This window comes from Cydia pomonella, chromosome 2 (genome assembly GCF_033807575.1).
Source record: "Cydia pomonella isolate Wapato2018A chromosome 2, ilCydPomo1, whole genome shotgun sequence".
In the NCBI taxonomy this organism is placed as follows: Eukaryota; Metazoa; Arthropoda; class Insecta; order Lepidoptera; family Tortricidae; genus Cydia; species Cydia pomonella.
In genome coordinates, this window is record NC_084704.1 from 5,566,574 (window position 1) to 5,593,071 (window position 26,498).

Here is a 26,498-nt window from a genome sequence, read left to right on the forward strand (position 1 = left end):
ATGGTGCGTCCGTCTGTCTGTCACATCGCTAAATATGTCCAGAACCACTTAAGCTATCGATTTGAAATTTTGAATAGTTATAATCAACGCTAACCCAGACCACACCCAGACACATTGAAACTATTATTTTCAAAGTTTTGTGACTAGGTCAAGTGGGGTATCATTTGAAAGAGCTTAGATTGACCATTCCAAAGCAATTTATTTTTTAGGAGTTAGAAAAAATTTATTTATGAAGGAAAATGAAAAAAACAATCCCCCCCCCCCCCCTTATCTCCGAAGTTAAGCAAGAAAAATTATGACCTTTTACAATTTTACAGGAAAAATATAGTCAGACCTCTTATTAACTTTTTTAAAATGAACAAAAAACATTTCCGAATTTAGCTTGCAATTGAACCAACTTCATTTCTATGAGATTACATGAAAGACACCTTTTTTCAAATAAAAGAACAATTTTTGAAATCGGTTTACATGATAGAAAATTATCGTCGAAAAACCAACATACGTGCATTACATCGCGCAAATTAGTTAGACAATTTGACGATTATACTTGGTATATGTACTTCTGATGATGGAGTCTTCAGCCTTTATAGTTACACGAGATAATTCAAAGTTTGTACGGAACCCTCAGAGCGCGAGAAAAACGAACTCATGCTTGACCGGTTTTTTTAATGGTTAAAAGTCTCAAATGGTCATCAATTTTGTTGGAAGTGGGTAAGGGCCCGACCACATGTATGCGGTGCGGTGCCCTATTGATTTTCGCTACGCGTGGCTCCGTCGACTCATTGAACGAGACGATGATTATCATGATTCACGTTATGCCTATTGTATGTCTATGTATGCCTAGGAAGTTTATGATCTACCTGATTTTACGATCGGCTGCTGATCTATAAAACCTTGCATTTATCATCCTGCCTGTAACCCAACACTAGCAGGAAGGTGTGTATTGTATTTATCGTAGGATTAAAGAGGCCAAGGTAAGGAATGAAACTACCTTCCATAGGCCAAGGCTTTGGGTTGCTATATGGCGGCAAACATTTATATGTACCTATATACATTGATATTGATGCGTTTTCTGTAAACATTGCGTCTCTTTCTAACAGGATAGAAGCCTTTTATAAAATCGCGATCTAAGGCGGCAAACACTGACCGTCTAGCATGAGTCGATTTCTCGCGCGCGAGTTCATAGTTGAAGTCGCACTAGATGTATGGAGTCGCGCGTGAACGCATATAACGCAAGTCATGCTAGCAAGTCTGGAGGATGATTCGTTGCAACAGTAAAGCTACTTGCTGACGGGCGTACCGGACGACTTTAATTTGATCCGAGGCCTGTTCGTCCGTTGAGGACGCAGATATAAGTGAGACCAGAGAGTATTGTATTCTTTGAGTGAGACCGAGAAACTCTACTAACTCTAGAAAGATATATTTAGACCGGACCAAAGCGCTGTCCTGTACGCCCGTCTGTTAAGGCGATTATAAAGTAAAAAGGGTGGATATTCATGTCAACTAAAGTTTGGCACGCCATTTCCGTGAATAGAGGGCGGCAAATTAAAAAAATGTTGGCGCGAATGGTTGTGCTCTCATAGAGAATTTGAATTTTGAGCCTTTGCCAAAGTATAGGGTATCAGGTGGCACGGACGCAAACGCTCGCCTGGAAAAATTTGGCTCGTCGATTTCGACCGCTGATTATGACCTATTACCGATAAAATGGAGGTGCGGACGCGAAAATACCAATGTGTGACGCTAGTATTCGCGTTTCGGGGCTTTTTCTTTAAATTTTGAGCGCTCTAATATAACCATAAATCTAAAATTGGTGATTAAGTTGGAGATTGTATTAGCCCGTCTAGAAGTCTAGACTGGCCTTATACCAGGTAGCCCTGTCTTTCACGTAAAGAGGGAAGAGGAGCAGCTATCTGCTAAAGTGAGATGGTAATATCAACCTTCTCTTTCTTGCAGTTACTGGCCTCATGTTCTATTCGATTGAAATACTTATCGATAGGCAATTAACATTAATAATCGATATATTTTCTGTAATAGAAAACTAACTAACTCCATAGACAAGGGTTAACTACGTTAACTTTTTATGTTTATCGAAGCGAAGGCGTTCGTATTTTCAGCCAATATCGAGTAAAGTAAAATCACGATAAAAACCAAAATAAGTTAATAAATGAAATTACCTATTAAGCAAATTAATTTATGAAATTCGTTATGTTTATATAGGTAATTTTTACTTTAAATTAAAAAAGTCTTTTTACAAACCATTCCAGTCAACCTGTCAGTGAAGAAAAACGAATGAGTTTATTCTTATTTCAAGTAATACAAGATTTGCATTTTAAAGAATAGTTAAATACAATAAATCACACGTATTTTTCCTATATTTAACGCATGTTAGGGCGTGAAGTTAGCCAGAAACATTTATTGGCGCCAGCGGAACTTGTCACAAGCTAACTGCGCTGAGGTTGGCTACACTGTAGTAACTACGTGGTCGCAAGAGTACGAAAATGTAAACATGCACAAACATTTTTTGATATTTTTCCATTATTGGAGTTACAATAACCAATTTACCCTCTAACAAACTATATTTAAGAAAAACAATTCAAGTGATATATGAAAAATTATCTATTCAAGCGAAGTTTTGACATCAATTTATTTTTTGTAACCGTAGTGAATATAGGTGGAAGCGTCGTCAAGCGCTGTAGAAATTTCAAGTCCGTTTAATGGCGGACGCCAATAATTTGGAAGTTTCGTGATTCTATTGTTCTGTTTTCAAGTATTTCTATCGTTTATTCAGTCGGGAATGAGTTTTGTTATTAGTGATCGCGTTTAAAGTGTTTCAAACGTGAAAGTGCTATGAAATGTTCTGTTTTAACGTGACAAAAGCGCCTGCTAGCTATGTAACCTTTTCCCTAACCTCGTTTACGCCAATGGAGTAGATATGTGATCGATGTGTGTGCGTCGGTGAACGATTTTTCGTCCGTTTCGCGTTATTTTGTGCGAAGTTATTCGGGTTATTAGTGATGGAAGTGTCCGCGTCGCGGTTTTGCAATCCGACGCCCGATTTCGACGTAACGTAAGCGAGCCGGTCGATCGCTAGAGCAGAGTGTAAGCAGGCGGCCGTCCGCCACCAGCCGACATGGCTGCAACGCAGGCCGAGTCTCAGCGTAGCGATACGAACGTAGATCAGACTCCATCGGAACAGCACAGTGAATCTCGGAACGCTCTATTACAAAACGGCACCGACAAGTCCGTCGGGCGCGTTCCGCCCGATGGCGTCGTGAACACAAAGAGTAAATCGCCGATGTCAGGCGAGCCGGGGCCGCCACGAGACGGCGGCGAGGCGCCCGGTCACGACCGGATCGCAGACCGGCCGCCGGGCGATCTGTACGGTCAATATAGGTATCCGGATGGCACGGATCCGTACTACGCGCAGCGGCCGGGATTCGGCGGGAAACCGCGCGGTCCTCCGCCACAACAGCGCTTCTTCCCGGGGCAGCCGACGTCGCAGGCGCCGGGACCCACACCGACGCTCAACTCGTTGCTACAGTCGAGTGGTGCGCCGCCACACCGCTACCCTAATAGTTACGACCAGCCGCCGGCGGGCTACGGGCCCGGGCCTGGTTGGCCTCCGCCGCGGCCCATGCCTCCCTACAACCCTCAAGCTAATCCCTATAGGAATTCAACGGTGAGTCTATCTTAAATTAAAGTATTGTATGCAGTTTTCTGCTGTAGGTTTACAAACCCTGAAACAGCCCTCACCTTGTACCAACAATTCTTGTACCAACTCACAAAATAAAGGTGAAGTTGAAGAATAAGGTTTAAAGGGTAATAACATACAAAACAAACAATCTATGTCATGTCAAACAAATAATTTAGTAGTGTCAAAGAAAACTAATGATAAACTGAAATTCGATAATAACATCAAACATTAAAACTATTTTACTCTTTGTACAGTCGAGTTCACAAACATATTTACAAGGCAACATTCCAATAATATATTTACCGACCATACCTAATTGTAGTGCTATCCTTATGAACATTTTCTGCTGTTTTTGGTATATCAGAAAAAGTTATTTTAGTCTGAGGCCTTAAAAGCATCAGGGTTAACAAGATGATGAAGGAAGACTACCAATCCCTCTTTCTACCTTTATGTGTAGTGATTTCCTAGAAATACAATGATTATATCGGCCTTTACTACTTTTTAACTGATAATGTCTGTAATAAGTTTAATAACATAACTCTTACACTAAGTTTGAAGATCTGTCCCGATAACTATTTGAGATAGTTGAAGAGTGATGTGTTTATTGTATTTTTATGCCCATGTTGCTTGCTTAGTAATGTTTTCAGACACCCATGGCTTATTTTGTACATGCTTATGATTTTTATTGTTGTAGAATAAACATCAATTCATCATTTACCAAGGCAGATAATTTTAGTAACTTGTCTACCATGTTTTAGGTAATGCCGATGGATCTCTCCCTTAAAATACTTAAATGATTTGGCTCACAAAAGTGTGCTAGCTCATGCTTCTCATGTGCTCCTAATTAAAAAAAAGTTTACCATATGTATTCCTAAAATTACTTTCCTCTGCAGCAGATTTCCCAAAAGTAGATGTAACAACAGGTATAGGTTTTTAAAATATGTTCTACACCGCCATCATTAAGTCAAGATTACATGTGACAATAATGCTTAAAACACATAATTATAAACTTATAACTTATTAAGATAATTCTGACAATGATTACTTGTAATCATTGTCAGAATTATCTGGACAGATATTTTTGACCTTGACTGTACAAACAGAACAGTAAACAAAAACATAAAGAAAGGATCATTGCCATAATAACCAATAAGCAAAGTAAGAAGTAGCTTAGGGAAACAAGGTATCAGTCTAGGTACCAAAAGCCTAAAATCAATCAAATACTAATAGAAGACCTAGGAAGAGACAGTGCCATGTTCTAGAAAATCCTTATCGCTACAAAATTTCTTATACCGATATCCTAATAAAGTTAATAAATATTTGAGTGATCATATCAAATTATCATTGTGTATCTTTTTTACAAGCTTTTATTTAACTTGCTATGTATGCATATATATGTATTTTTGTACCTAACTACGTTTGTATGGGGAATGTCTTGCACTTAGCTAAATTAGACCCACTTCCCATTAATTGAGCTGAAACTTTAAATATATAAGTTGGGTGACAATTGAATATTATGGCACCATCAAACTAATCTGATGATGGAGACAAGAAGTGGCCATGGGAACTCTGTGATAATACAAAATAACCTAATTGTGTTTGGGTATGTTAGAATTGTCTCCACAAATTCTAGTTGCATTTTGTTACTATTCACATCCTCCCCACCTGTTTGGTTTGAAATCTTATTTGTTATTGTTTGTTTGTTCTGTTTGGTTTTGTTTTTTTTTTCTTTGAATACAATATATTTTATACCATTCTCGACTAAGACCTTTCTACATAGTCTCAGATTTGAAGATGATATTATATACAGGTATAACAGGAATTTATAGTATGTCAGTAGTAATGTACAGCAAAGTGATGTAGGGCAACACTCAAAAAGCAGTATTGCATTGGTATTGATTTTGGAATTATTCAGAAACGGTGTTGCTAACCCACGATTTTTCAAATTTGCCGCCCTTTACTACTGACAAGATTTGCTTGACCGAGTGTAAGAGTATTTTTATGAGTTTTTAATAAATGTAATTTGTTATACTTATAAAATATATTTTTATAATAAAACTTCATGATTCAGCTGTATGTGATCAGTTTGATATTTACTTACAGTGTTGTTAAATAGTAAAATAAAATTCTAGCAGTCATAAAAAATATAATGAGTAAGTTATGGTTAGTGTAAATGAGTGATCTAATATGTCAGTGTCTCACGGAAGTTTTGAGATTAAAGTAGCATTTCTATTGTTTGTTTTCTTAAACAAACAAAATTCATCCCAATTTGCTGTACAGCAAGGTTTAAATTTAATTAGGAAATTTTTGCATGGTGGATCTTACAAGGATAAAGCGCCTAGGGATCTCATACTATTGTCTCTGATAAGGTATGATGGTACTTGACACATGACATCTCGAATGACAGACCAAATTTCATTAAACTCGGTTCAGCGGTTTAAGCATGAACAGGTAACATACAGACAGAGTTTCTTTCGTAAATTAGTATTATATATTAGTAGTATATATATTAATTAGTAGGAATTTTGAACACATACATTATAATTGATTAACAATTTGTGTATCTTGTCATACCTAGCGTTTGTCCAGTACTGTAACGCTGACAGGGTCCGCTTTCCTACTTTTCTATGATTTGCCTATTTATTTAAAAATTCATCTTACCTTTCATTGAAAATTTTTTTTAACCTACAATAACATGGCTTTTTTCACCAGTCTACCGCTATACATACAGGATGAAATAGATACGACCTCTAAACAACTACAGTGAAAGAGTGCTCAAGGAATAACAATAAAATAATAGACTTTCATGATACTGATTGGAGTACATAGAAAAAGGTGAAGCAAGGAAAGGCCAGTTAAAGGTACAAGTTGGAAGTATTGGAAGCTGAAGAAGACTGCAGACAGCAGTAGCTTTAGTCAACATGTTGCTGTGACACTACTTGTTTCTATATTATTTATGAATTGAAATGAACTGTCTAATATAAAGTAAATGCAATCTATTAAGGGATACTACCATTAAAAAAAAAAAGTATGCATAAAAAATTCAAAAAATTTTAAAATTTATTCTGCAAGTAGGCCTCAAGGGCTCTTTTACAAGTCAATGCAACATTTATAGTAACATCATATATACCCTAATTTATAATTAAATTCCATCAAATCTACCAAGAAATGTCACTGTCACAATGACATCTGTCAACGTCAGTATGACAGACCAGATGTCACCAACCTTTTTGGAATCATAAAAAATATTATTACGAACATAATAAACCGTTTTTGTATGGAATAAAGAAATTACGTCAAAATATGTGACCGAAATCCGGTTTCGGTCACTCCATTTTCTATACCTTTAAGGAAACGCTGCCAACTACATAAATGAAGGGTTTTTGTTAAATGTGTCATCTATACTTTGACTCTTAGATGTTTGTTATGTTAGTTATGTATATAACTAAATATTTATTCACTATACGTACAAAATTACGCACTTAATCTTTAAGCACTTATAATTTATACAGTACAAGCCTTACTCAGTTGGGGTCTAGAGTATTTTTAAAACATGCTGGGTACGCTGGGTGAGGTGGCATCTCCATATAATTTATAATCTTAAAATGCCAAATTTCGCAAAATTGTATTTAGATGACATCTGTTCTTTTCTGATTACCCTTTCTGTTTGAAAAATACTATAAGTAACAGACGTCCGATGCCGAATGAAGTGACAACTTGACTTGACAAGCGAGTGTCATGGCATGGCCGGCATAAATCTATCATGGTAACCATAACGGCGTATTACACTATCCTGTAGTTGTCGTTTTCGAATTTACGTTTTAAGGTATAGTAATAATACTAATAATACTAAAACTGAATACCAAATGTTGTTTAGACCTGAAGTATTGCCATTTCAAAACGAACATTTCTACCTCAAAATAGTTTAAATTCAATATTAATTTATGGGACTGCTTTTTTAATAAGTCTAATTATTTGAACTTAGCATTTAAATGTTGTATTTCAAATTAGTAGTAAATTATTTATTTACGTGCATTCTTTCGCCAATAATATATTTACTATTTATGGACCGTTTCATTTTACTGGCAACACAGTGGTAGATTTGATGGAATTTAATTATGATTCAGGGTATAGTGACATGAAAAGTACATAAAAACATTTTATAAATACAACAGCCAATACAATAAACATTACATTATAATAATCTTAAAATAAATAATTACTATAATACAACAGAAATGTAGTCTCTATGGTTAAAAATACATTAAATCTGGGGATGGAAAGGTCCCCAATGTCAGAGTACTAATAAGATTTGGAGGTGTAAAGTCTCTCCAAGTGTCAAAATGAAATTCATACTAAATAAATCAATCGCGCCTAGACTGTTAAGCTAGCAGTCTCATAAACTAATGCTACAGAATACATAATTAGTATGTATCCAAAGTCAAGTGTATGATATGTATCATGGACGTCGTTAATACCTCTTAACTTAGAATGAACCATGTATTTCTATGACATAACATTCATAGTTAGCAACACGGAAGTTACTATATAATAAAAACTAGCGATCCCCTCTGGCTTCGCACGGATTAGCTAATTATACACCTAAACTTTCCTCAAGAATCACTGTAGTGATAAGTGAAAACTGTATGAAAATCCGTTTAGTAGTTTTGAGTTTATCGCGAACATACATACATACAGACAGACGCGGCAGAGAAACCAGTATTTTAGACAGAGACACTTGGAGACCTTATACATCTTTACATTTTGGTTTAATTTGATTGTACATACCTAATTACCTATATATATATATATATATATAAATTATTATGATTATCATGATTATATACCGTGTTTTATGTAACATACAAGCACAAAATGTTGTGTCTCACGGCCACTGTTTCATCCGTGGTTTTTGAAGCTAGAGCAATGATTTTTTCAACACAGATTATTATTATTAATATCTGTGTCGGATTGTTTTGAGTTTTTTGATATTTTTGTTTCTTAAGGCACTCATGGGTGCCGGCAGCGGGGTGCAAGGGGGTGTCCGTATTGCACTAGTTTTAGGAGCCGCTTCCCTTAGCGAAACGGATATATCCACCTCATTTAAATCTCAGCTCCCGTATCCTCTTAACATAGCCCGTTAACTTGAACATGTCATGCTCAAGTATTTCCTTATAGTGGCGTCGTCGCTGATCGAGTCGCCACTTTTCCGAATGAAGGTTGAGGGAGGCGTCATACTCGTGAACTGGTGTTGTTAGTGGAGATTGGTCTGTTTAAACTAACACGGGCTATTATATTTAGTAGCTTGTATAATTACAGCCTTTTAACTTAATGAATGTTTTTATTAAACAGGATTTTGACTCTTGGAGACCCTTTGCATCTCTAAGGATAATTTGAGTAACTATGAAATAATCTTTTAGTTTTGACTTTTAGATTTAGATTGTTTTTTGTGTATCTGTTTGTTTTTTTTAAATATTATTATTATAGTTTTTTTTAATTCGACATTAAGAGGCTTTATACATCTCTAAATAATAATAATGCTTTAGTTTGAATTGATATTTTCAGTTAATTGTATTAATATAATTGTTGATGTGTTTTTTTTGCTTGTATGTGAATTTCATGTTGACGTGCGTGTAAAAGTTCCCTTGTGGCCAATCGCTGCATAAAAATGTTGAAGTTTGAAGTTCGCAGCGACGCATCGTCTACAGCTGATGTCTGCGATCGGGTTCCAACTTGTACCTTACCTTGATAGAAATCTAAGACAATATACGTAAAAAACCCAGAACAATATAGACTCTTGTGACAGAAGTTACGAGATGACAACGACAAACAGTTGAACTTGTGTAAGAAGGGCTGACAGATTTTAACTTTAGGAACATGGTATTGTACAAACCAGTCAAATTATTGACATATTGTTTAAAGAAACTGCTAAACAATTTGTTACTATGAAGGTGTGAGAATGAGAACGCATTCTTTGACGTGACAATGAATGAACCTACCAATGGTAATGAGTTTTTACCTTGGAGATTTTGAACATTTGAACAGAAAGTTTACAAAAATTTCTGGAAACCTTCACCATAATATGGTGAATGTTAGCAACATATTATGTTGCTTAGATGTTTCCATTTTGGAAAGGTAAAACAATTCCAAATGGAATGTTTCTCAAACGATGGAAACTTTCTGTTAAATTAAACCATAACTAAATGTGATTTAAACGGTAAAAGCACTTGGTAATATGGTGTGTCGAATTTTGATGAAATCTATGCTCGGGTTCTTTGCAACAATATATGTATTGTTGATTTTGATTTTGTTTGCTGTACGTGTGTATCTACCTGTTATTGATGCGGTTTACGAAACACCGAAAGAAATGAAGATCTTACAACTTTTCTTCTCTAAGCACGTGTAGCCATAAGGGCCTCCAGCTAGCGGAGGCCCTTATGGCTACACGTGCGGGTGCACGGAGCGGACGAGCGGGTTAACGAAACATAGTATGAGCGACGCTAACTGAAGCGGACGCGTGCGGCGTATTTCACCTACAAATAGCACAGCACCCGCGTGCGTGCGCACGCGGCGGGCGTCCGCGTCAGCTAGCGTAGGCCCTAATATGATTTTTTATTACGATTGTGGTTTTTGAACATATGACGTGTTTTTGTTAAAAATAATGATATCGGATATCCAGAAGTAGGTAGGTATTTCACTTTCAAGAAAAAACTTTTCCATTGTTATATCTGCCAGTGACGGCATGTCGAGAGGAAGCAAACAAGAAAAACACCGCGAAGGAATAATAACGCGGTCCATCGCTGCGGGTTGGTGAGATATAAAAACGAAAGCGCACGGCGATAGTGAAAGTTTGATGTGTAGGCAAATATTACTCGCTTCCAGGCGGAGATTTGTGCGTTCACTTCTCGGTTCCGAAATGGGATAAAGCTTGCCGAAAAGCGCGGATACACCGACGTTTCGCAGACTCCTCTCTCTGCACATACATTATGTAGCCAACACCGGTGGGACGTGTGTTTGACGGAGCCAGGCTGAATGGAGGAGGCCTTGACATCTGACACGTGTACTCATCCAGCTCGGCTTGGGAGATGAAAGGGATATCTTTTTTGCTTAGTTCCTCGTTGTAACCTGCCACCACCGTTACCTGGTTCATTTGAATGCCCAGCGTGGAATACGGAATTTGTTATCTTTTTCTGTAGTTTCTTTCCTCGTATTTTTCTATGGTAAGTGTGATGTGATGATGTGTGCTGGCTGCATCTGATTAGGTAGGTATTGCGGTATCAAAGAACCTACCTACTTATCAAAGGTTTGTGTTTAGTAGAGAAAGATTATGATTGACACAGCATTTAAAATGACCGAGTCGATAGTTAGGAGTAGGTACCTATTCTTCGGTTGATTTTTCTTGAAACCTTATAGCAATCACAATTCCGTAAAAATAAATTCCACAGGCAGTCAATTGTAAACAAAGTTGTACGGATATTCGCAAAAGCTATTTCAAGTTGAAATCCTACGACTGAATCGAACAGCTATAACAGGCGGCCATAAAACAATGCATCGAGCACGTGTTTACACTTTCGAGTTCACATTCAAGGTCGTACGCATTTGTAAAGGATGTGCCCGTGTAGGTTGACCGGTGAACAAATACCGGTTACGTAACGTTGTCCCACTTCCCACGGTAATGGATTATCTTCTGACACTTGCGGCGAGCTATCGGTATCATTTGGAGTTTGGGGAAAGTCAATTTTGTTTATAATTACAGAGAAACATGTAGCAAAAATGCTTAATACACATACGACATTATATATGTGCAGCATAACGGAAGGGGAAGTATAATGTTGCTTATCATGGGATTTCACCTTTTACATGAAACAAGAGGCTAGAGTCTATCCCAGGGGTTCCCAATCTTTTTCAACCTGCGGCGCAGTTACAAGTTTAGTATTTTGCAACGGCGCCCTGCCCTAGCTAAGTTGTTAGGTTAGGTTACTTAGAGGGAGATAGGAAAAAAATAAAACATCCACAATATGAATAAAAGTTTATTTATTATAAAATAATTGAAACAGAAAACAACAAAATAAGTTTTTCTTCATAAAAACAATAATAAAATACGTTATTTTACTCAGTCAAATCAATGTGACGGGTGAGCTTGGTGATCTCCGCACAGTTTTTCAAAGCGGGGAATAAGACTTAACACTGCTACTCTCATTTCTTGTTCCACATTGATTCTTGAGCGATATTTATTTTTTATTACAGCTACAGCTGAAAATCCAGCTTCACATAAATATGATGTTGCAAACGGAATGAAAACTCTCAAAGCATTTGAAGTTAAATTTGGATGTTCATTTTGAATCGTTAACCAAAATTCCACCAAAATCGGAACTAGTGATTCTAGTTTTAAGGCTGTTGTCGCAAGAGAGTTCAATGAGACTCTTCATCTTGTGATGTGAATCCTGGTGGAGCTTGAGCATGGAAAGGAAAGGAGCAGTACATACACCAATACACGTTTTCCAATCCAAACCATTTTCTGCAATAAACTTGTCAACAATTTCAAACAAGTCTTGGGCCTTCGCACTTTCGGTAATACTTTTGCAGAATAGAAGGTCTTCGACAATAATGTAATACTTTTGCAGAATAGAAGGTCTTCGACAATAATATTGTCAGTCAGAAAGCGTGCATAGCAAATAAGATGTGCATCATTATTACTGTCAGTAGCCTCATCAAGTTGCAAACCAAAATCTTTGCTTTTATTTTTTTCTATTAATTGGTAATTGAGATCCTCAGCTATGTCATGGATTTTTCGACTGACCATATTATTAGATAAGGGTACCTTGGAGATTAATTTTCAGCCGATTCTCCCACCATAATATATTATTTACCGATGCGAGCGCTCAAATAGGTACCCGCGAATATTTGTGGTTTCGGATAATGATAGAACTCACGGCGCCCCTCTTTACTTTCTACGGCGCACCAGGGCGCCGCGGCGCACACTTTGGGAACCCCTGGTCTATCCTGTTCAGGGAAATCAAAGGTGGGTCATATGCAGGATTAGATTAGAAAGGTTCCACATCACGTACGCCAACCAAAGTTAACACAATAAAAAAAAGTAAATATATTTACTTAATCTTAAAACAAAATCATCTTCGTGTACGAACCTGGACTGGTTTACCAGGTATTGATGATGATGATTATGACTAGTAGGTACCAAAATTTTCAGAAAAAGGTATCAAGTAATTTATTTTTATTGTATTAGAACTAATGTTATGTTAAATTTCTTTCAAATTTATTTGTATATTAGTTATGACATATTTAAATATGTTCCATTTCTAGAGTTTCGTAGCCAACTAGGAACAGTAGAAACCATTATAGTTTCGCCATGTCGTGATCGTTAGTGCTAGAAAGCTGCAACTTGGATGGATATTTAAATCATGAATTATAATGTCCTTATGCTTGCACATGTTTATGATACTTACTAATAAAATAGTAACTACGTAACTGAGCTTACCCCGACATGCTCTAGGCCGATTTTTATAACGTAATAATTGGTTTTGTAAATAAATGACTTATGACTTTGTTTACGTTATTGATATGATCACTATTGTACAGGAAAGGTAATAACGGTAAATTGGTTTGTTGACACTATTTCAATATCATTCGACCAAACTCGCAGTGGTTCTAGCACCTAATGGCTCACAGTAGTTTACAATGATTATTTTATTGGAAGATATTAAAATTATACCCTATTTCCCTGTGCACGTGGATAGCTAAAACAAATTAAAGCGATACGAAGTTATAAATCGCATTCCATTAGGTAATATTGAGGTCAAATGCTTTGCTTGTCTATTTGGGATAAATTATTGGTACTATTATGTTTGTACAGTCATCAACACATCTATAGTAGCTTTCTGGATTACTTTTCGAAATAGTCATACATCTCGGCATCGGCGCGTCTAATTCTGCTATAGAGATAGATATATCCCTTTTTGTTAAGTTATATGATAATGGCATTAATGGCAGATACTTTTGACGCGTAGTACTCTGTTTGGAACTTTGGATGTTTTAATGTAACAATAGTTACATAGTTTTGATTTAAAGTGTTATGTTATTTTCTCAGAATTTTGTTATTCTTTTGATACTGTATTAGCTCGTTTACAAGAAAGAAAAGCAATGTATATTATAAGACAGTTTTGACGTAGGACGTATGTTTGGTTCTTTTGAGTTTTGACTATCATTATTGTATTGTAATACGGGTCATCCACATTTCCCAACTCCACGGCTAGGGCGTGTTTGCCTGAGAATTTTGGTAGTTTCTAATGCACAGATTGAAAATGTCTTCTAGTGGTAGTTGACCGGAAGCATGGACTAGTAAATTCATAAATTCATGTGGTGAAATCCACATGGGTAATTGTATCTTTTCTTGAATAATGTCTGTCCACACTGTTCTTTCGGAATTCCAGTGTCTCGGACGTGAAGGCGCATTGTCATTGAAATCGCTATGACGTTACGCTGATTATTTATGAATGGGCAAGCATTGTGGAATTAGTCATTTATCTCGGCATGTCGTTTACTCACAATCGTGTTAGATAGTTGTCGATAAGGAGACACGTGGTTGCGAGGTCGACGACCCTACATACTCGTGTTCGCCGACAGCTCGGTAATAATAATAAAATGTTTCCGTGCGACTGGTTCAAGGGCGAGCCGCTGATATCGGCGTCTGCTATATTTAGATTTAGCTGTGTATTGTGGATATGTATTGCTCCACTTGTCTTATGTTTTACCATGCTCGTTTCTGTTCTTTACCGGTTTTCGCTCCCGTATGTTACAGAGCGTTCCGATTCAAACCTCGATGACAATGACTGCTTATGTGGCACACCTTTGACAGGTGTTAATAATGTATTCACACCTGTTTTTTCGCTTTACATGCCGTGCCAGCAACGTTAGTATATCATTCGACATGAGCATCATACCTACCTATTATATTAGTAGTCTCGGCTTATCCAGTTAGAATTAGTCCGTCGGAGAAGTGATCGATTTCCTATTCTCTCGTATTTAGGGAGATACGTGGTGCGTAGTGCAGCCGGAGTAAATTTCGCTCTCGCTTTCGTATCGCAATAGAGGCAGTGTGTACATGAAAACGAGATGAATGGGCCGACGGAGACTGTTCGTTCCGAGTCCATGATGTGGATTTCGTAAAATCAATGCGAACCGTCTCGGGCCCGCGTGTGGCCGATAATCGTGTCATTGTGTTGTGCTTGGATAATGGGGACGGCCCCGATCGTCTACCGCAACTACGAGGGGTCACTGACCGTTTAACTGCTTTAATGTGTTAAAATTTCACTTGCTTCATACCGAGACTGATTGATATTACATGGTATAATAAATAATAAAAGAGTTTATATTGGAGTAACCCCTGCCTGAGCAGGTGGACAACTCATGAAATTATTGGTTAACAAAAAAGTTTTTATAGTAGGTACGATCACGAAACAAGGCAACGGCTCTCCCAATACTACCGCATCCGGTTCTTATTGTGCAGCATCAGTAATGATGTCACTGCTGTGAATCTTAAAGTATCCAATATGAAGCACCTTGCATCATCGTGATTCGTATCAGCGGAGTGAGACGTCACTGGCACGTCACACGCCTGCATTCATTCATACAATATGTTGAATGTTGTAATGGGGTCGTTAAACCGACCTGACGTCACATAATTGCCGGCTCCCTTCGCCACTCGCCAGTTGAAATCAAAACGACGGATTAATAACAAAACAACGAGGGAGGCCTTTGTAGGTCAAGCACATTATCAATACCAACTATTGTTTCAATTAACGCGATAAGAACACCGAGTACGTCACGTCCATGACAAAACAGGATATTAATATATGTTGTAAACAATTCATTAATGAACTTTGTATTTTATTTACCTACTTGAACGTAATGAAATGTGCTATGATGCAATGATTTCCGTTCCAATGACAGGGCAATGTCTATTCTGATTGCTAGCTCGAAGCCTAAGCGACGAGTTCAAAATAGTGTGTTATTAGGTCAGCCTTCTATTATTATCTCAACACGACCTACAATTCAAGTCATATAGTGAAATCGTAATCAGTAACCTAGCTAATATTGCAATACCGCTTTCATCAAAAGATGTAATATGGAATAGTTTTACTTCAATTATCATGTCATTTCTTGTCCCGCAATCTACAATTCTTATGACTCGCTCTAGTTTTTAGTATCAGGTTTTGTACGACGTTATTAACTCAATCCTTATCTTACTTAAGAATGTCATTTCTTGGTATTTACCTACGGGTGTTGATAATTTCATACTGGCCATGGCTAAGAAGGAAACTGGTTTTAAGCTAACCTTGTTGAGATACTCGCAATGAAATGTGTCCGAATGTAGAATTGAGTCCATCGTTAGCGACGTTTTCGCCGAGAAATCCAGACGTCGAATGAAGACGAATTGTGGCATACCGTATCCAGCGAGGGGTGAATATTTCTTTAATCCACGAGTTGTCGGTACATAACGGGGCGCGCGTCTATACATAGTGTACATCTACATTGAAAGGTCACGACCGCCACTCTTTATGTACTCCAGATAGTAGGTACCTATAGGGAGTTCTTTATTGAACCGTCTTGGGTGAAAAGGGGTCGGTTTATTAGGTCAGTAACACTTGTAATCCGTTTGTTTACACTTGTAGCGTCTTTGAAGGACGAGTTTGACTATTAAAGCTTTAAATGAGAAAATAGTTACTGAATGATCGTTTAGTACAGGCAGCATCAAAAGTAGCGGATCAAATAACGTTTCATAAGTATCTACCATTCTGTAACAGCTTACCAAAAAGTGATGTCTTTAATATAGAATAACTAAGACTGTAAAATATATACTTTTGAGCGCGAATTTTAACAATTTATCTATATTTGGAAAAGTTATCCGGAATATTAGATACTTTTGGCGCGTTGTTTCATCCGCTACTTTTGATGCTGACTGTACATTCTTAATTCAGGTTTACGACGTAAAACTTATTGCCCTTCAATTCACACCATACCATTCATTTCACCGGTATGCAGCAATCCATTCATCGTCTTTTCGATCATCACCGATGATTTGATACCCAACCTTCTTCTTCACCTTCTCCCGCTCCCGCGGAGATCTCCCTGGCACCTGTAGATGTGACGTGATGTGGTTTGAAGTTTAGTAGGACGATTAGATAGTAAACAAAGAATGTGTCGTGTAAGATTGGAGTGCAAGCCACCTGTTGCCCAACAGCCGCAGCACCTAGTTGCCGCGAGCTTGACATTCACGGGGCGCTCGTGACGGCGCAGACCGAAATAACTTGCCGTAACCGACCGCATAACACGACGTAATGCTCTTTCTATTTATAGATTCTTATAATTAAATACACAGACATTTGTATTTACCAACCGCTAGTCCGTGACGCCATCGCGGATTGCGCGTCGCCGCTCACTGACGGCCGACCGATCCTGCAAAAGTATATGTTCGGAAATAACGCTTTTTATGCATAGGCTCTTTTAATTAGTACCGTTATAATTATATGACAAAACCGAGAACCGCTATAAAAAAGTTGACAAAAGCAGGTTGTCGCTTTCGCGCCAGTTACTACAGGCACACGTCGACGGAAGTAGGAACAGATGATTCGATGAATACGGTTTACGTCCCATTGTTGTAACTCAAACTCGTATAAAAAGTAAACCGGTCAGCAAACCTTTTATCGCTCCTCGCAGGAGCCGATGAAATTAAGTAATAATAGTAATAACAGTCAATCTCATTCATTTTACCTTTTACTCGCAACAATATATGGCTTCGAGTTTTTTTGTAGATACGCAAAGGGATACCCCGACGGCGTTTTATGTAAAGGAAGGCAAGGTTACACTCACACATTTACATAGTGGTGTGTCGGCGTAAGGTGCGTTTGTAGTGGAGGGAATCCCCAACTTTTTACAAACACAATCAAAGTTATGTAATGTTTGCTCGTATCCGCCGGCGCACGGGCTGCTACCGTTGTTTGTACGAATGCCGATGTTACACATAACTTGCCTCTTGTATTAGTCATAGGTCATTAACATTACCGTTAAACGGTGTTTACATTTTTACATTCAGGGTAATAAATTGTTTGACCTTGACTTCGGAATTTATTTATAAGTCATATTATTATATTCTGTGGATACAAGTGCAATTATTTTGCCGAACTATCTACATCAGTTGTGCATTATTTAAACAATCGTATTTTCATAGTATTTTAAAAAACTGTACCCCTTTCCATTAAACAAGCAGTTGTAGCAACCTGTTAAATAATTAAATATTTCAATAGTAAACATCACACGTTGCGCTGTAAAGGGCGAAGGTGTAATTGCCGTTGTTGTGCAATGTTTCGGCCGTCGGTTGGCAATGACATAATAGTGATGCAAAGTGGGTGAATGCGCCGCTTCTACCGGCCTGGAATCCGGTCACATTCCTAACGGCCTGCACTTGCACTCTAGTGCCTGCAATTATATCACAACACATCTTACTTCGCGAGATATTTGTGTCATTCTAAAGTAAATTATTATACTAAGAAAACGTCGGACTTGGATTCTAGAGTGGGATTAGGTATGTGCATGTGTGTATAGTCGGATAGACACACACATGTGCATTTAAATGTGTTGTAACTTATATCATACGCATGTCGCGTTCTTATATGATTGTTCAAAGTCGTTGGTTCAAATTCCTATAAATACTAGGTAACGTAGCAGCCAAGTAGGCAGGAAATTGTTAATACAAAGCTAATATGATCGGATTTGGGATTTAGTATTTACTGTTTTTTTCGTAATGTACAAACAGCAACGCTCTTAGCTGTCCATCGATGGATCTGTAATAAGGTCCACCGATTTACAGTTAACAGTGTGGGCGATGGTACTTAATTTTATACTTCTTAACAATGTTTCTTATTTAATACTTATTATTATTATCGTATGGCTTTATCCTCGTTATAAGCATTTTACATTATAGTTTTTATATTATAAATCTATATCTAAGTTTAATAGCCAATCCCTGGCACCCGCTGTAAGCTCATAGAGTTCTAATATATCCTTATCAATCTTAGCTCTCGATTGCTATCTCTCCGAATATAAACATGCGCTCAAATGGCGGCCCAATTAAGGGCCCCTTGACAAAAACTTTGGGACCTTCTGTCCAAATATTGCAAATTAATATCGAGGGTATGTCCCAATCTAAATGTGACTACCTCGCTAGAATAGCTCACGACAATGACGTCGACGTGATCTCCATCCAGGAACACCATCTAGATAATTTAATACTTATACAACAGTATTACATAATAATAATGAGCAAACCGTTCAAAAAATCAGTTCAAACAGTAACTTTACGCTACGATGGAGCACACGAGCACCTAAGTCCATACTTATACCACTGCTGAATTAATAACTAAATATTAAATCTTGAAATCAACCTAGTTAGTCCTTTAGTTACAGTTCTCGTAGGCGAGTAAATAAAAATCACTGAACATTTTAGTTTATTTAGCCTGCCGGGTTATTTATGCATAAACCCTATTATAATATGCTCATAACACATCTTTTCAAGTGTGAGGGATATGCCATGACTTGTGAGATATTATGAAGGATAGAAGGATTTCCGAATGGGATTGGTATTTTGTGAAGTTTGAAGTGCGACTTTGAACTTCGAATTACAATACAAACGTGCGAGGAAGGATTATGCGATAGATAGATCGCTATCGCGATATAACCTATTGGTCGACAGAACGGCTCCCCGACGAACGCTTCTTCGAAATAAATAAATTGCGATAAATTGTTGCTCAACGGAATGTCTTTGCGATGAACGTTTGCCCTAAAGATCGATTTCGAGATGACAGTTTAGCCAAAAGATCGGTATTGCGATTAAAACTGTTCCTCGATGGAACGCTTGTAGGGGAGACCTAGGAGGAAGTTGTAACAGAGGAGAGTTGTGACATTGAAGATTTCGCTGAAACTATGATCATTAGCGAGCGAGCTGGGAACAGCGTCCTTAGAAATGCGCTTATTATTGAAATATGTTTTTTAAGATACAGAAGAAAAAAAAGCGGCCAAGTGCGAGTCGGACTCGCCCATGAAGGGTTCCGTACCATTTATGACGTATTAAAAAAAACTACTTACTAGATCTCGTTCAAACCAATTTTCGGTGGAAGTTTGCTTTTTCTATTTTTGTGTAAAAATCTTAATGCGGTTCATAGAATACATCTACTTACCAAGTTTGAACAGTATAGCTCTTATAGTTTCGGAAAAAAGTGGCTGTGACATAATCGGACAGACAGACGGACATGACGAATCTATAAGGGTTCCGTTTTTTTGCCATTTGGCTACGGAACCCTAAAAAGGTTTAAAATAGCTAAATTTGTAGATAATTTACTCTTATCCCAACGGGGTATGTAGAATGCAGTGCTTTATGCAGTTGACATTAAGGTCCTTTTTGATATAAAAATTTCGCTGAGTAAAGACTGAAACGTGTAGTAAACCCTAAGGCATGAAAAATTAAATTTTAAAATAATTCGTTTGTGTTAGGTTTCTATACCATTCGTGTCTTTATCTGATAGAAATTACAGGAGATAATCGAATATTTGCTGATATTATAACCAGTGACAATTGCTCGTAGGTCGTAGCACACAATTTCGACAACAACTAAATGGCATTTGGAACAAGTTGCCAGCAATAAAAATATTACACTTGATAAGGAATTACGGAGAACTTGTCTTACTCCTGTTTTCAACTAACCCCAACGCACCTTAGCAACATTGTAGCGTCATAAGTACAGATTAAACTCACCCTATTTTTTGGCTTCGCCGCAATCGAGTACCTAAATAAAGCGATCTTTTTATAAGAACAGTTGATTTTCCTTTTTTGGGTCGTGCCCATACTGTATGATTGGTTTAAAGATTGTTTAAAATGTATACTTTGTCTATCTCATGCTTTGTAATTGATTAAAGGCCAATGCATAACATATATGTAATGCTAATGCAGCACGGCTCCGGCTCTTTGCGTACATTGTAATATTTACGTAGCGTACCAAATAATATTATTTCAACCAGAATATTCATGCAAATAGATGATTTTTATTCGTGTAGCTAAGTTCTTATTTTGCTATGTCCTAATGGTCCAGTTTTAGCCTCGCGGCATGAAACAGAATCCATTCCGTTGGATATAAAACGCTTCCGAACCACATTCACTCCTCATTTTACACTTTGGCATTGCTTGTTCAAAAGACTTACCTCTGTGTTCACTCACTGAATGAACCTTTGAAGGTAAACGAAGTGTAGCATTGTAAAACAAAACTCAAAGGCAAATGAGCTTTAAAAAACAGTTTGGCTTAGATAGCAAAAAAGAATTAGAACATCGGTTTTACTTGTTTCAATCTGAAAATGGACTGTGACTGGAAATATTTGGCGTTTTGGAAATATTTTAAGGTGCAGTAGGTTCAGCCAGCAGATTTTTTGAACAACTATAGCGCTTTTTTATACCACAATACGGCACCAAAAATGTAATTAGCAATCTTGAGGCCTCTCTAGTAACTTCATCGATGTGGAACCTGACTTCTTGACTTTCGTTCGATTGATTAAAAAAACAAGAACAGAAGTCTAAACCGGGCCTTAAAAAATGTTAAAATATTTGCACAAAAGCTAAAAATGTGAAAATTGCTTCTATAATGCACAGTTTTATTGTAGATCGAATTACCTTTCTTTTTGTTAAATCTTACAAAAAAAACATGATATCTGTGATCCTGGACACGTACAACCATCTCGCTTATGCTCAGTGAGAGTGAGAGCAGAACCTGAACCCACGGGGCCTTAAATACAAGGCTTGGAAACCGGTTAAATTTCCAAACCGTTGCTTGCGTTGCGTTAACTTCTTAATTTCGGTGTCGTTTGTAAAACCGTTATTTTTAAATCGTCTTATAACATTTCCATAGAGTTCTTGTCAGATTAACTGGTGAGAAGAAACTATTTGTATTTGGGAGAATCAACTTTTTAGCGTCACTCGTTGCCATGGTTACGATTAGTTGTCCAGGGGACAAAAGTTCATTGAAATACTGATTTTATGGTACTTAAATGTATTAAACTTGCGTTTTTGTGGTCGTTATAACCAATGTCCATAATGGGCCCCCTACTAAGCATGTTAATAGAACGGCATACAACGTCTCTTCAAACAAACTGTGCCACTGTTGTCCCTTGGACAACGGGACAGGATAACAAAAGAATAAAAGTTGATTCACCCATTTGTATAAAAAACAGTTTCTTCGTGTCTTTGTCTACGCGGCACACCATCAGGCCGGTCGCCCGTCTCGTCGCTCGTCGAATAAACCGATTTACTTTGGTTACAATAAAGTTCTTATAACGTTCACGTTCTTATAAAAGTTCAGAGTAAAACCAAAATAAACCGGTATTTACCGCTATTTTTAAAAACGGTTCCGAGCTTTGTTAAAATAAATAATATAAATATGAGATGGGATCCAGAAACGGATATTGCCGGCCATAGCTATTTTTGCTCTTATTGTTAAAGACAATACATTTCCTATTAAAAAAAACTGCATACTAAAGCCCAGAACATTCGAAGCCATAAGGTCTTCGTTAATTCCTCATTTTAAAACCACATAGCGATTACGGAACTTGTTCCTCTGGTTAGGCTTTAAGTACTTGTGGTCCGGACAAGTGATCCTTTACCCCCCTCCTTTCCGACAAATGCCTCCCTGTACTGGCCTGACATTTATGAGACAAGGTTTACGTTTCGAGACCAGTACATTCAGTTCGGCAGTGGACTTTGTATTTGCGTAATAGTTTTTGCGTTGCAACTATGGATAGCTATGTTTGTTTGTCGGCATATGAGGATGCGTGGAGGGCGTAGATGCGCAGCCCGCGCACCGTCGGCCAATTACTCCATAAATCAATACGGATGTCGCCCTATGCGGTAGTTCTTTGTTCCAGGAGACTGGAGATCCATGGCCCGTCTCAATGGCTCCAGCTCCGGAAAACTCGCAGAGGTATCGCGGGGCCGGATGATTACTTATTAACGTAGGTGGAGGCTGGCTGGCAGCACGGGCGGGCCGAGCCGAGCTCGTCGCGCGATCGATGCCGTGTCGGCCAATAGCGCGCCGCCGCCCCCCGGCTTCGCGCCCTGCGCAACCCTCGCCGCACACCCCCGCGCACCGCACACCCCCAACACCGCCCCCATAAATCATTGAATCCGCCATAAAACACCCCCGATGTTCGTAAAAATGAAACTAATTGCGGACACAATTCTCATATCTTCTAGTAAAATTACCTACATCCGAGAACCGGGCCGGAAAGTAGTTGGAAAAGTTGCGGGTTCCATCTAAAACATTTACTGCGAACAAAGCGAACGCCGCTCCCCGTCACTCTTTTGCCTCGTAGCGGGGCTCGTACGAATAATTGAATTTCCATCATAGAACAAAATGAAAACTGAAGCGGGGCGACTTTGTTAGCACAACGAATTATTTCGGACGTCAATTTATTAGACATGTTATCTCGATGGAATGTAGCATAATAGATAAACTTATTATAGAACAGTCTCCTTTGTGATGAAGCATGTCATGAAAGAGTAGGGAAATTATTGGATGCTTTTATAAGATACTTACTGCTTTGACAATGTCGTATTCTGAGTTGTCGCTATCCCAGGTGACAGTTTATTTGTTTACTCTGTTTACATTCTCGTACTCGCGCCCGACGCCGACGGAGCCGGTGTTTAAGTAATTGTATGAACAATTCTATTTTGAGGTTTGTGTGAGTTTACAGGTAACCATGTAGATGGAGGTATTATAGGCACAAGGACAAGTCCATTTCCTCAAACGGTATTAGACTAACATTAATAGTGTGTTATTATTGTAACCCATAGAAAACGTTACTGCGTGGACTTATATTGTTCGAGAAATGTGACGTTTTCGTGTTAAATTGACCGTTGTGGGTTATTGATAAATAAATAAAATAATTAAATAAATATCAATGACACAAATTGACTATGCCCCACAGTAAGCTCAATAAGGCTTGTGTTGTGGGTAACTACTTAGACAACGATATATATATATAGATAAATATCTAAAAGACGCCTATGACTCAGGAACAAATTTAACACAAATAAATGCCCGTACCGGGATTTGAACCCAGGCCATAAGATGAGTCATGAACTGAGCCGATGAAAGAAAGACTGGACGATCATCTGATGTTTTTAATCCCGATAAATAGCTAAAGTGAACAACGACTTCTGAGCGTGATTGTACAAAGTTTAAGGTACAAGGAGGGAGTCGGGGAGACTTGAGCCGACGGCAGATTTACGAGTAAACCATCTTACAGAATTGAAATTCACATTGATACAATACAACGTTCAGTTAGTAGTTAGTAGGGAAAAGCCGTATTAATTGACAGATAATAACCTTTTATGACTCAAATATCAGTTAAATCCATTTATTACGGAACCTAACGTACCTAGGTCAAGAACGACATACTTTTGGTCCTCATTTGCATTTTTTTCCTAACCCAAAATCATTCGTTCAATCGAGGGTCAGGGTCGAACGGGTCGAACCACCTTGGCTGTTTGTGCGGCTCAAGGGTGAAAAGATGCGTAATTTGTCCCACCTCCTCAAGTCCATCTAATGTTATGTGTGTTGTTGTTTATAGCCACCGCGAGGCTTCGGCGGGCCTCCGTACGGCGCGGGCGCCCCGGGGGGCCCCCAGCAGCCCCCGGCCGGTTACGGGCCTCCAGGGTCCTATCCTCAGCGGTATCCACCGCCTCCTGGTCCTCCGGGAGCACCCAACTCCAGGCCGCCGTTCTCCTCGCATCCGGTAAGCATAGACTTATTACCTACACCTAGATCAATTTAGCGTCCTAAATGGAATTGAAGGCCTTTCTCTCCGCCATATTGCATCACTTAAAAGTGTCATAATGATATAAAAGTGGTCTAATGAGCCCATAACACACAATAGTAGTGATCATTTCATATTAAAGGTGCCCATTGTCGGTTGGCGTGTTATTGACTTCTGACAAGTAACCACTCTAAAAAATTGTATTCTAACTGACACATAATAAACACAAATATAACTTATGGAGAAGTCCGTTGCAGTCACGTTTGTGTTTTTAGTGTCACTTCATTTGCTTAATTCCTAAAAAATCGACATTCGAAGATTTATAATATCTTATCGCTAAAGTTACACATAAAGACGGGTGTTTTTTTTTTTAGGAAAACTTGAGTTTAAGCAGATATAACAAAACACATGTACATTATTTTTTCCTGTTCTCAAACATATACTCAAACAAGCCATTAACTAGCAAGTTGCTTGAGCATCACTTGAAAGAGTTAGAAGATTTAGTAATTTTTTAGTACTTTGGAGGACAATTTCTCCCAATAGGTTGAGTTTGGCAGCTAAAAAAAATACGTGTCCGTTATTTTAGACTACTCTATATCATATATAAATATAAATCAAATCGGAACCGGACAGTTGGGTACCATTCCTTGTTAGTACTTTTCTACCGAAAATACCTTGCAGTTATGTTACTCTGAGAAAACAAAGGTAAGTACTGCACATAAAGTCTAATCAATTATTGTCGTATGTTCTCTCGTAGGTAAAGATGTTAGAAAGATATACAACCTATTGTTTTACCTACTACTGTTATAATTATGCTTTCTGGATCATCATTAACTCTTTTTACAGTACATATGGTGCTACTTTACCGCACTAGTGCGAAAATTAGCATATTACGTTACTGTGTCGAATATTTAAAGGGCCATATGTACTGTAAAACGTTGTACGATACCTGTGCGAATAGATAATTCACAACTCGTGTCGATTTAAAACACTCCCTTCGGTCGTGTTTTAATTTATCGCCACTCGTTTCGAATTTCCTACTTTTCGCACTTGTTTTTTCGTAATGTTCTTGTAAATATCAATTGTGGCATTCAATATATGCATTTATAATATTGTATCGAATGTGCCTTTGATCTTATCAACTTGACCGATTACAATCCCAATAGCAGTATGCAAATTGTAATTTGCGTCTATGTATCATATTATGTGTATGCAAGCCGCAGATTAATTCTGATTGATAGCTCAGATATGTGGCGATTAGGGTCAATAACCCGAGAACATATGTGCGTGTTAGCATAATAACAGGTTACCCGTAACTTGATGCCTAATCTACATCATCTTTATTAATATGACTGTTTAACATTCTGTCATGCTTCAATTGAGTTATTGTCCGTATGACGCTGCCATATGTTTGTTTAGTCTTCTTTCATAATATCTATCAAGATCTTTACGTGTTAACATGCTTGAATAATAAGAAGATTAACGTGATTAATTTCAATATCAGCGTAGGTCTAATAAAGAAAAGTATATTCCGCTCTATCGTCGCCGTCGAGGCATTATTACACGATTCATATTTAAGTCCCAAAGTAGAGAGCCGAGTCGAACGTTTTCTCAGAATCGTTGAGCCGGCGGCGGCGGCGCGTCGGAGCCTCATCCACTCAAACGAACATAACGTTCTATCATACTTAAGCATCTCTTAGCGCGGATCTAAATCCAATAGGCATAGGTTCTAAGTTGGCTCGACAGCGCGAGATACGCTCGAATGACGTAAGCCGCTTCGCGCTCGCTGACGTAAGCTCGTTGTGCAACGGAGGTACGGTTTGAAGCAGGGCTCTTGGAGCGAATTCGTGTAGAAATCGGAGTTAAGAAACCGTCTCAATAGGCGGGAGGACAGCTCGGAGGCAAGGGCTAGTGCAGGTTGTCATTAGCGTTTA

At 38.1% G+C, this 26,498-nt stretch overlaps 1 protein-coding gene across 1 annotated transcript in view; it reads left to right on the top strand.

The window, feature by feature from the left end:
- The first annotated feature begins 2,398 nt into the window (after positions 1–2,398).
- LOC133532047 (trithorax group protein osa) overlaps positions 2,399–26,498 on the top strand; it is a 113,906-nt gene continuing 89,806 nt past the window's right edge. Inside the window, exons 1-2 of the mRNA XM_061870538.1 lie at positions 2,399–3,679; positions 24,379–24,543. Coding sequence (XP_061726522.1) covers positions 3,131–3,679; positions 24,379–24,543 — 714 coding nt within the window. The 5' untranslated portion in view covers positions 2,399–3,130. The remainder of the gene's footprint in view (positions 3,680–24,378; positions 24,544–26,498) is intronic.